Below are 12,511 nucleotides of genomic sequence, written 5' to 3'. Positions count from 1 at the left end.
AAAGTGAGGGCGGCAGCGCCTCTCGCCGTCAGCCGGACACAACCAGTGAGAGTGGAGCGCGCGCAGATTGAGACGCGCGTCGGAACCCGCTCAGGTCGCCGTGAGGACTGGAGGGGGCCGGAGCTCGCCATGGTAACGGGCTGTTTCCCCCACCCTTAGGGTCCCTGTCCGAGTGTCTGCGCTTCAGTTGCCCCCGGCGGCGCAGGCTGCGGGGAGTCCCCGTTAACTCCCCCAAAGGCCGCAGACGGGGGCTATGCCTAGGGGGCCGCTCTCTGGGAGAGCCGGTAACCGCTCACCAGCCCCGCTGCTCCCAGGCTGTCTGTTTCCATCGCTATGGGTGGCCCCTCCCCACCGCCCTGCGTCGCCGGGGCTGCCAAGGCGGCTTTGGGGCTGTCGCCTCGGCTGCCGCCCCTTTCGTCGCCCCCCGCCGCAGCACTGACCTCATGAGCTGTGTAAACGCACCACTGACGTGCAGCAGTACGGTGGGAGGGGGCAAAGGACACGGGCTTCCTCTTAAGTCCACGCAAAGCAAAGGAGGCCTTGGTTTTTACAGGCTCAGTGCAGCCTCCCCACCGTAAGTTGCATAAGCATTAAGCTTTTCTATCTTGGATGGACAAAGGGTTTTTTTCAGTTTCTCTTCATATGAGAGGTTTCAGAGTAACAGCCGTGTTAGTCTGTATTCGCAAAAAGAAAAGGAGTACTTGTGGCACCTTAGAGACTAACCAATTTATTTGAGCATAAGCTTTCATGATGCATCCGATGAAGTGAGCTGTAGCTCATGAAAGCTTATGCTCAAATAAATTGGTTAGTCTCTAAGGTGCCACAAGTACTCCTTTTCTTTCTTCATATGAGAGTTTTTTTCAAGGCCTTTAATCATTTTCCATGCTCTTCTCTGACCTTTCTCTAGTTACACAATGTTCTTTTTGAGATGGGGTGATCAGTACTGCGGGCAGTATTCTGTGAAGGTCACAGCATTGATTTAGCTATTATAAAATTTTAGGTAGTATTCTCCATGCCACTCCTTACGCATTATAATATCTTGTTATTTTTTTTGACTGAATTGAGCAGAGATTTTCATTGAACTTTCTGTAATAACCCCCCGGTTCCTTTCTTAGATTGATATAGTTTATTGATGCACCCGTAAGGTGAAAGAGTGGTTAGATTTTTCCATCCAATGTGCATTACTTTTCATTGTTCACATTAAATTTCATTTCCCATCGAGTTGCTGATTCACCTACCTTGTTTAGGTCTCTAAAGTTCCTTTCTGGTCCTGACTAAACAATAGCTTTGTGTCTTCTGCAAATTTTGCTATCTCACTATTCATCCCTCTTTACAGATCTTTAATAAATATATTAAACTTGTACAAAATCTTGAGGCACCCTGCTGTTAACCCTTTGCTGTGTTGAAAATCCTATTTTTGCTTTATGGCTCCTAATTGGTTTTTGATCCAAGCTAGTACTTTGTCTCTAACCCCAAGATTTAATTTTTTTAGGAGATTCTGGTGTAGGATCTTGTTGGAGGCCTTTTGGAATTATAAATAAATTGTCAGCTTGTTCTCCTTTACCTACTACATTATTGACACATTCAAAGAATTCTAAGAAATTAATCAGGCATAATTTTTGTTTGCTGAATCCATGCTGGTTAGAACATATCAGATCCTGAACTTCCAGATGGTTTGTTACTCTTTTTTTAAATTTAAGGATTCTACTAATTTTTCAGGTACAGATGAAAAGCTTACAGGTCCATAAAACTCTGCAGCACCCCTTGAGCTTTTTAAAAATATAGATAGCAAACATTCTATCTTCCAATCATCTAGAAGAATGACTGTTTTTAATGAAAGATTAAATATTTTTGTTAGTATCAGCTACTTCATACTTGGATGTATACCATCTAGGCCTGGTGATTTACTGCATTTAAAAATTATCAATTTGCTCAGTTACCTCTTCTTCTGTTACCTCCATTTTCTGCGAATACCTCATCTTTGTTATCATGAAAGAGTAGATCCAGAGGAGGAATCTCCCCAACATTCATGGTGGTGAAGACTGATGCAAGGAAATCATTTAGTTTCTCAACAAGGTCCTTATTTTGCTCTTGTTAGTTTTTACATCTTTAGTTATTTGCTCTTCAAACTCCAGTTTGGTATATATAATTTCCCCTCTTATCAATTACAGCTGGTATTAGCTATTCTAGTTCACGGGTTCTCGCAACAAATTTTTTGGTGGCCTCAGAGTGGCCTCAACTCTTGCTGGTGGCTGCTCTGACAATTTTTGCTAAAATACTTTAGGAAAAACAAAAATGCACATATACACGTCCAAATCATTGTAATTTATTCATGTAGTAGGAAGGCAGTAAGAAGTAAACTCCCAATTCAGTGCATGTGGACTGTGCTCCTATTCTTGTGCTCGGAGCGTATCATGGAGTGGGAGCCCTTACCCTGTCAGGGAGCTTCCAGGTCCTGCAGCAGTCCACAGCTGTTGAGCTGCTGTGGTAGCTACAGCAACTGTAAACAACGAGTGTGGCTGTAGGTGGGGGAAGTACCGACCTGTTTCTCTGTCCCTGCCTCCCCCAGACCTTCAGTGATAGCCCTCCCTTGGGAACGTGGGTTGGGAACTCATTGGCCGCCTGCGAAGTCCCAGTCTCCGTGTTCCCCAGCTGGGCGGGAGCAGGGGACCTGTCCAGAGGAACATCCTAGCGACCAAATGCAGCCATCTCCACTGACGAGAGCCACCTCCGGCACTGTGCACACCAGCCCAATGTGTCCCAGTAGGGCTGTCCAGAGTCCTTGAGGCTGCAGGGTGCTGATCCCGGCTGCCAGCGTAAACACCAAAGTGGCAGATCTCACTGGCCTTTGTAACAGCTATTCAGGAGCAACAACTGGGCGCTGCAGGGAGGGGCTGTGCTTTGCCACTTCCCTCCAATTTCTGCCCATGCTTTGGAGACTGTCATGGCAGCAAAAAAAAGTCCTCTAGTGGCTGCAGTTGAGAAATGCTGATTTAGTTTATTGGCTTCACTAAAGGCAGATTTCTAAATTTTGCAGGACTTCTGTTTTGCTCAAGTAGTCTCGAACATTTCCACTGAACCTTGCCTTCCTATTTCCTTTTCGTTTCACGGTAATAACTTCTGAGATTCTATCCAAACCACTTCTAGGGATTTTACTTGTTTTACTTTTAGCTTTAGAGCCATTTTGACTATCATTTTACTGAAATCTCCTCTTCCAAAGTTTAGTGTCACTGTTATTTTGTTACTCTACCTGCTTTTTCGATATTGAAGAATGTAGGGTTGTTAGATTTTTTTTACCAAATTTCCGTACTGCCAAATGTATTTAGAGAAGAATACTGAGAATTTAGAGAATTCTCTATTGCTATGTAAGATTAGAGCAGATCCTAGCCAAGGCAAACTATTTGCATTTCTCATTAAGTCTGTCTTAAGGTTGGTGTGGGGTTTTTTTGTTTTTGTTTTATCATCATCATCATCATCTGTGTTGTTTTGGTCACAAGCTTTTCTGTGTTCAAACCTGCTACTTAAGAACCCTATTAATACACAGGAGATTTGTATGTATGCATGCTAATAATTCTGAAGCTGTTTCCTTTACAGCACTCTAAAAATCTGTATCTGGAATTTAACAAGACTATTGGGAGGTAACACCAGTTATCTTCTGTTTGTAGGAGAGGGTAGAAGCAGCTCCATGTCTCGATTTTTTAATTGTTTGAAAGCTGCAGTGTTCTACAAGTAGTTTGGGAATGGTCTTGTATATTTTAAAAACATGTTCCTGGTACTTCCTTTCAATTATTGTCACTGCTTTCTGACTGACATACTTCCCCCACATAGTCTTCCCTTATTTTGGCATTCAGAGTAAGAATACAGAATTCTGAGTCTGATTCAGGATATATGCTTGTATGAAGACAGTGAAACCCACCCCCTCAGTCCTGCAAGTTATTCAGTGTAAGTGGCCCCTATGTCCCAAAGAAGCCTGGTTGAAGCTAATGTGGTTCTGCATGGCTGCAGGGGTCTGCCTGCGTGGAACACACAGAGGATCTAGGCCTAAATAATTATTAAAGTACTGTGGATATAGACTTGAACTCAACTAGCTGAGCCAAAAGAATGTCATATGAAGCAGCACAGAAAGATTGTTAGCTTTGTCACAAGCCATATATCATAAAAGAAATAGATATTTAAAAAAATTTGGTAGTCGATATAACTTATTTTTTGCGCTTTTGTTATAGGATAAACAAGATGAACTTTTAAAGGAGGTATGTACGCTTTTGATTCATTTATTAGGTTATTTGTTAAATTTAAGTACATTGTTTGTGGCTGTTCTACATTAAGCTAAGTTTAAAGAAAATGTTCCTTGAAGAAATTAGAGGCAATTTCTGTCAGGTAGTTCAGCTTTAAAAACTTGGGATAGATTTATTATAGAAAATAATAATAATAGAAAAGGTCTTATAAATCACAAGTTTAAAATTTATTACTTTAAACTCATGTATATTTTTCTGTTGCCATTGAATTTGTTTACCCTTCCAAGAGGACTTTAAATCTCACGATCTACGTTCACTAGTTTTTACTTATGAAATTATCTTTGTAGGGAAAACTAAATCCATATCTTATTTTTAAACCTGGTGTCCATTGAAGTGTTTTAAAAAAGAACAGCAATTGTTTTTGCTCTCAGTTTCTTACTGAGTAATCTCACTCCTGTATTTTAGACATTTTATAACAGCATAATTATTTGTTTTACCTAACTTTTTTATAAAGGGCAAAGTACATGTTTTCATTCATTCAAAAATGTAACGATTAGTAATATTTTCTGTCCTCACAGCATTCTTGTGAAGAAGGGAAGTATTAGTAATGCTTCCCATTTTACAAATGGGAAATTGAAGCACAGAGATTAAGGCCTTGATCCTTCAAACACTTACATAGATGAGTAACTTTATCTTTGTGTGTAGACCTGAGCTCATTGAGAATTCCCATGTGCACAAAGTTAGTTATGCATAGGAGTTAACAGGACTAGGCGCACATGAAGTGCCCAAAGTCACATAGGATGTCAAACCGAGATCCAAGACTCAGGATATGTCTACGGTACAAAATTAGGTCGATTTTATTTAAGTCGACATTGAGCCTCCAATTTAAGCAAGTCAATTTTGCATGTCCTCACTATGCTCTTTGTGTCGGTGGAGCACATTCTCACTAGTAGGGCTGGCATTGACTCATGGAGCGCTGCATTGTGGGTAGCTATCCCACAGTGCCTGGAGCCGAGCGGAATATTGGGTTAGGCTTGCAATGCCTCATGGGACCAAAACATTTGCACGGGTGGTTATGGGAACATGGTATTAGAGTCCTCATCTGGAATATTGTGTGCAGTTCTGGTCTCCCATGTTTAAGAAAGATGAATTCAAACTGGAACAGGTACAGAGAAGGGCTACTAGGATGATCAGAGGAATGGAAAACCTGTCTTATGAAAGGAGACTCAAAGAGCTTGGCTTGTTTAGCCTAACCAAAAGAAGGCTGAGGGGAGATATGATTACTCTCTATAAATATATCAGAGGGATAAATACCACAGAGGGAGAAGAATTATTTAAGCTCAGTACCAATGTGGATTCAAGAACAAATGGATATAAACTGGCAACCAGGAAGTTTAGACTTGAAATTAGACGAAGGTTTCTAACCATCAGGGGAGTGAAGTTCTGGAACAGCCTTCCAAGGGAAGCAGTGGGGGCAAAAGACATATGGCTTCAAGACTAAGCTTGATAAGTTTATGGAAGGGATGATATGATGGGATAGCCTAATTCTGGCAATTAACTGATCTTCAGCTATTAGCGGTAGTTATGCCCAATGGCCTGTCATGGGATGTTAGATGCAGTGGGATTGAGTTACTATAGAGAATTCTTTCCTGGGTGTCTGGCTGGTGAGTCTTGCCCACATGCTCAGGGTTTAGCTGATCGCCATATTTGGTGTCGGGAAGGAATTTTCCTCCAGGGCAGATTGGCAGAGGCCCTGGGGGTTTTTTGCCTTCCTCTGTAGCATGGAGCACTGTTCACTTGCTGAAGGATTCTCTGCACCTCGAAGTCTTTAAACCATGATTTGAGGACTTCAGTAGCTCAGACATAGGTTAGGGGTTTGTCACAGGAGTGGGTGAGGTGAGATTCTGTGGCCTGCGTTGTGCAGGAGATCAGACTAGACTATCATAATGGTCCCTTCTGACCTTAAAGTCTGTGATTCTACGTTGCGCTTACCTAACCTTCTCCCTCCCTCCCTGAAATCAATGGCGAACAAACTAAGCCTTTTTCGCGCCTTTTTTCCCAAGCCTGGGTTACCTGCGCAGATGCCATCACACAGCAAGCATAGACCCTGCTCAACTGTACACTGTCATTGTGAGCATTACAGACACCTCGCGCCTTATCCTGCAGTATTTGCTCAGCTGAAGCAGGAGCCGCCAAGTGGAACAATCTGATGCCACGCAAGCACCCCTGCTGGAAGCCATGGAGCGGAGCAATTCGCAGATGCTGGTGATAGTCACTTATCACCTTGACACAGTGGAGCGCTGCTTCTGGGCCCGGGAAACCAGCACTGACTGGTGGGACTGCATAGTTATGCAGCTATGGGATGATGAACAGTGGCTGCAGAAGCCTTTGAATGTGTAAGGCCACTTTCATGGAGCTGTGCAAAGAGCTTTTCCCTAGCCCTCAAGCACAGCAATACTAAAATGAGTGATGATCTGACAGTTGAGGGGCGAGTGGTGACAACTGTGGAAGTTTCCAACGCCAGACTGCTACTGGTCAGTGGGGAATCAATTTGGAGTGGGTAAATCTACCGTGGGGTATGTTGTGATCCAAGTTTCCAGGGCAATCAATAGACGTCTGCTAAGAAAGGTAGTGACTCTCAGCAACATGCAGGACATAGTGGATGGTTTTGCCACGATGGGGTTCCCTAACTGTGGTGGGGCGATAGACGGAAAGCATATCCCTATCTTGGCACCAGACCATCTTGCCAAAGACTACATAAACTAAAAGAGGTATTTCTCAATGGTGTTGCAAGCGCTGGTGGATCACAGGGGCCTTTCACTGACGTCAAAGTGGGATGGTCGGGAAAGGGGTATGATGCACAAATCTTTAGAAACTCTGGTGTGTTCAGAGAGCTGCAAGAAGGAACTTTCTTTCCAGACTGCAAAATAACAGTTGGGGATGTTGAAATGCCAATCATGATCCTGGGAGACTCAACCTACTGCTTGCTCCCATGGCTCATGAAGCCGTACACAGGCAGCCTGGATAGCAGTAAGCAGCAGTTCAACCATAGCCTGAGCAAGTGCAGAATGGTGGTGGAATGTGCCTTTGGATGTTTAAAAGCCTGCTGGCATAGTTTGCTTACTAGGTTAGACCTCAGTGAAAGCAATATCCCATTGTTGTTGCTGTGTGCTCCGTAATATCTGTGAAACAAAGGGAGAAAAGTTTCCGGTGGGGTGGAGGATTGAGGCAGATCTTCTGGCAGCCAATTTTGAGCAGTCAGACACCAGGGCAATAAGAAGAGCACATTGAGGAGCACCGCGTCTTCGTGAGGCTTTGATAACTAGTTTCATTTCATGAATGACTCACAGTAATGTGACACTTATGTGTGTTGTTCCTTACCAAGATGTCTCCTTCATTGCATGTACTCCCCGGTAAACTACATCCCGCTAACCACAGTGTGCTGAATGAATAAAGAGCCTTTTCTCCTCAATCCATTAATTTTTATTATGCTCACAAACACTGAGAGACAGCAAAGAAAAGTAAAATAACCTGGGGCAAAACACGTGGGGGGAGAGACAAGGACAGCTTGCTTACAATTGCGTTGCAATAACAATCAAAGGTGTGGGAATGGGTGCCTTCTGATCCTTGTACCCTCCCCTGGAGTTCAGTGCAAGGGGAACCAGACTCTTCCCCCACCCCTCATTCTAGGACATCTGGGAGAGGAGGATATGGAACTTGGCAATGATGGCAGCAGATTCAGCATAGGCTGCAGTGGTTCTCTACTGTCCAGCTGCCTTTCTTGAACCTCAGCCAGACACCTCAACATGTCTGTTTGCTCCCTCATAATCCGTACCATCTTGTCCTGCGTGTCACGCTCGTGTTCCCTGCATGCTCTCCTGTCCTTGTGGTCATTGTGCAGACAGTGCAATCCTCCATGCAGTGAGCTCCGTCTTGTCACTCTCAGAGGCATGCGTTAACTCATTGAACATGTCCTCCCCAGTCTTCTTTTTCTGCCTTTTAATCTGGGAACATCTCTGTTCCAGTTTGGAGAATGCGCCTAGGTGCATGGACAAGGTTTCAGCTGCAAAGAATACAAAGCACCAGGGTAGCACTGACAGTGCATATGTTTGTTTCTGGGGCAAGGTTAAATCTTTTTATAAAAGAAACACCCCTCAGTGTACTTCCCTACAGGCCACACGTAATCAGAACCGCTGGCTACTGCAAGAGTCAGTTTGCTGCTACAGCCATGGTGAGTGAGGCCATCAGGCATGGGCAAGAGGTCTTGTGCTGCAGCTTTTGTTGAGACATCCTTGGGATCAATGGTTCCAACCTCAGCGAAGCCCCCTTTCCCATAGCAACCTGGATGGTGCTTGAGGACAGGCACCAGCATAAAGCCCCACAAATAGTTTGATTGTTACAAAAGCGGCACCGGTTTGGGGTGGAAGGGAGACAAACAGGAAGCATCGTGGTGGTCCTCCCTTCACCCCTTTTTAAAATGCTGGCTGCAATATGCGGTGATCCCTTCCAACCACAACCAGGGCATGCTCGGGAAAGCGTGGTTGTGTGACCCAGAATTCACCAAACAGGCGGATTACTTATTGAATTACTTCCGGTTTAAGGGCTAGCATTTAAAACTTTCCACTTTCCCCCAGGTAATCATATGCGATATTGCTCTCCTGAGGGTAACAGAGGCAGCAAGGGAGCAGATGCTGCAAGTGTCTGAGTACAGACGTGGTCTTTATGCTGCACTGCTGTGTGCCGCAATGATGCCAGAAGAGTTAATGCTGGAGTGGCACAGGAAAGTGTCCTACCGTGGTGCATGAAATGAGGCAGCTCTTCCCAGAAACCTTCTGCAAAGAATTGAAGAGTAACTACATGAAAGCTTCCTAGAGATCTCCATGGAGGATTCCAGGGCCATCCCCATGTACATAAACAGTCTTTTTTGGAGAGCACCCTCTGCATAGCTGCAGTGGCCACTGATAACCACTATCCCAATTTTTTTATTCAGATTCAGCATTAACAATAATATCATGTAACCTCTACAGTTTGATTGAAAATGTGTACTCACCAGAGGTGCCTTCCACGGCATCATGCTCCGCCAACAATTGGTCCTGTGTGGGGATGGACTCCAGAATTAAAAAAAAAAGTTCTTGGCTGTCGGGGAGAATGGATCCTCCACTTCCCTGCCATGCATTTGCCTCTTCCTCCTTCTCCTCTTCCTCTTCAACAATGTCCTCCTCATTGTTGCCCGAGGTTTCCCAGGGCTCCTGGGAAGTATCCACGAAGCGTTTTGGGTTAGTGGTGGAGTCGCTGCCAAGAATCGCATGCAGTTCCTCATAGAAGCGGCATGTCTATGGCTCAGAACCAGAGCAACTGTTCGCCTCCCTTGTCTTCTGGAACGCTTGCCAAAGCTCCTTTATTTTCACGCAGCACTGCTGTGTGTCCCTGGTGTAGCCCTTACTCCCCAAGCTCTGTGCAATTTTGGCATAGATGTTAGCGTTTCTTCTGCTGGATCGGAGCTCTGCCTCCACAGACTCTTTTTCCCACACAGCAATAAGATCCACCACCTCCTGTGTGCTCCATGCTGGAGCGTGTTTGCGGCCGTGAGCATCCATGGTCAGCTGTGCTGACAAGCTCTCCACGCCAATTAAACAGGAAACAAAAATTCAAAAGTTCCTGGGGCTTTAACAGGGGGACGGCTGTTTTCTGTCTACCTGGCTGAAGTGCAGTGAAGTTGAAAGTGCTTTCCAGAGCAGTCAGAGCAGAGCATTGTGGGACACCTTCTGGAGGCCAATTGATTCGAATTACACAGTGCAGTGTCTACACTATCCCCATGTCAACGTGTGGATGTCGACTTAAGCATTATGCCTCTCGCAGAGGTGGAGTACAGAAGTCAACTTTACAAGCCTTTTAGGTCGGTGGAAGGGTCTCGGTAGCGTAGACAGTAGACACATACATTATTAAGTCGACCTAATGCAGCATATGTCAACCTAACTTTGTAGCGTAGACCAGGCCTCAGTCTCGTTCCATCCTTCCCCTCAACTCTGTTAGGCTGAAACAGTTCTGGCTTCATGTATTGCTGAACCAGAGTAGCATAATTCTCATCCTCTTGATTATTAGGGCATATATAACTATTACATTACTTTCTAGTGTGGTGATTATTGTGTATTTTTGTAGCAATTATTGGCCTTGAAGATTATGTGGTGGCTATACTAAATGCTACCAAAAGGTGAAATATGTAGATGTTATGGGAATCCAGAGTTCAAGTCACCTCGTGTTCTGTAATACTATGGCACTTAGAGGTTTGTGGTTATTTCAGTTCTGAGGAAGAAAAAAATACCTTTTTGTAGGTGTTCACCTGTTGTTACCATCTCATTGTTTCATTAATAAAGTCTCCCAACAGAAGAGAAAGGAAAACATGAGGACAGATGACGTCAAGCAACTTTGAAAAATAGGAATTTTGTGTTAGAATACAATATATAGCTATATTATGTAGCTGAGGCCTCGCCTGATGTGAGTAATTAACACATAGGGGGAGGCCTTATTTCTTGGAGGATAGAATTAGGGAGATAAGCAGATCATTAAACTGAAAACAGAATGTTTGTGCTAAATAAGATAAATTAAAAGGTCATGCTAAAAAGAGAATATCTGAGCCAGCTAAGAGGGAGAACACACATTGTTACGAAATGGTTCCCTGGACATGATAAATTTGAAATGTAGAGATGAGGTCGAATGTGGACAATGTATGGTTAAAGCATGCTGCACACATGTGATGCAGTGTATAGTAAATGCAATGTAATGTCTAAATTAGTATAAAGGAAGAGATTTTCTGCATAACTTGGGAAGTATGGTATCCTCTTGAGTCTAATCAGCTCAGTGTAGCTTTGCAGTGTGCCAGATAAAGATACCTGCGTGGTGAAATCTGTAGTTGAACTGAGTTTTTTGGATCCCAGAGAACTGTATGAAGTCTTCTCCCAGAACTGACAAAGTGTTCTGAATAAGCCAAATGGAAAAGGTCTATGAGGGAACCTCAACATATTAGTGCTTTGTTTGTTTTAAAATTCTAGTTCATTAATAGAGCTAACTGCTTTTAATGAACGTTTGTACACTCCCCAGAATTTCTATTAAGTGTTAATAACTGAAGGGTTAAGAAAAATCATACTGCTTTCCTTGTTTTGCTGTGGATATGATTCTCTATCCTCTTCTAATTATTTCATTTCCATACGATGATAATTATTTTCTGCTTGTTCATAGGCTGAGAAATTGGCAAAACATATGTTGTCATACCAACATGATCTGGCTCCAACAATCACCAGTAATATAGTGTGTTCTACAGATGCCAAAGAAGAACTCTTGGATGAATGTGAGGAGATATGGAGGCAGATGGAAGAGGTATGCATATCATTAGTAATAGACTAAGTTTATTGTATGTCCTCTTCAAAGGCATGTATTCTACACAGAGAAGACTCTGGGAGAAAATAATACAAAATACAGGCCAAAAATGAAAGTGTAAATGGCACTGAGGGATCCATTATAATGTGAATTTTTGTTTGCCGTATTGATAGTCTATTTTAGATTAACAAAATGGAATATAGTGAAAGTTTAAAAACAAATAAAAATATTAACTATTATTATTTGTATTGAATTAGTGCTTAGTGGACCCAGTTGAGATTGAGACTCCATTGTGCTAGAGGCTGTGCTAGACATTGTACAAATACTAAGTAGATGAGAGATAGACAGAGGGTGGCAGAGGTTCACAGAGCGGTGACATTAATTGCCAAAGGTCAGTGGCAACACCAGGAATAGAATTCAGGTTTTCTGACTTCCAATCCAATGCCTTAACCATTAAACTCTGCTGCCTATCCACATTTTTATTGTTACTTTATTAAAAAAAAAAAAAAAGCAGAATCCCTGTCTGATTTTTAATGGTTTTGAGGAATCACTATACATTCTGCAAGATGCTAAGACACCCATTCTTATTCAATTGGATGTGAAAGGAACAGTTATGTTCTAAATTATGGTACTTTGATTCTGAATGGCTTAACAGGATTTTATGTAGTATTCATACACAATAGTATATTATTTTGAGTACTGTGTACTGGTAATAAGACAAATAAAACTATAATGTAACTAATTCACATGAATAATCTGTGCTGTCAGTTTTAGTTCAAGAACTACTTGCAGGATTTTCTTCATTCATTTTTGCTCAGTTATTGACATTTTTGAAACAGGAATCACCTCTTTAAAAAGTCAAAATTAAAAATGGTTTAAATATTTCTGACTTACATTTAACA

General features: G+C 42.8%; 1 protein-coding gene across 2 annotated transcripts in view; it reads left to right on the top strand.

Moving 5' to 3' along the window:
* The first annotated feature begins 13 nt into the window (after positions 1–13).
* CENPK (centromere protein K) overlaps positions 14–12,511 on the top strand; it is a 49,532-nt gene continuing 37,034 nt past the window's right edge. The window contains exons 1-3 of one of the 2 annotated variants that reach the window (XM_007058993.4): positions 14–132; positions 4,224–4,250; positions 11,472–11,609. In XM_007058993.4, the coding sequence (XP_007059055.1) occupies positions 130–132; positions 4,224–4,250; positions 11,472–11,609 (168 nt within the window). In that variant the 5' untranslated portion in view covers positions 14–129. Of the gene's footprint in view, positions 133–508; positions 575–4,223; positions 4,251–11,471; positions 11,610–12,511 lie in introns of those variants that run through there. The other variant, XM_043546965.1, reaches the window with a different exon arrangement.

The sequence above is a fragment of the Chelonia mydas genome, chromosome 5 (genome assembly GCF_015237465.2).
Source record: "Chelonia mydas isolate rCheMyd1 chromosome 5, rCheMyd1.pri.v2, whole genome shotgun sequence".
In the NCBI taxonomy this organism is placed as follows: domain Eukaryota; kingdom Metazoa; phylum Chordata; order Testudines; family Cheloniidae; genus Chelonia; species Chelonia mydas.
The sequence above is the reverse complement of the archived record's forward strand: the minus strand, read 5'-3'. Positions and strand labels throughout refer to the sequence as shown.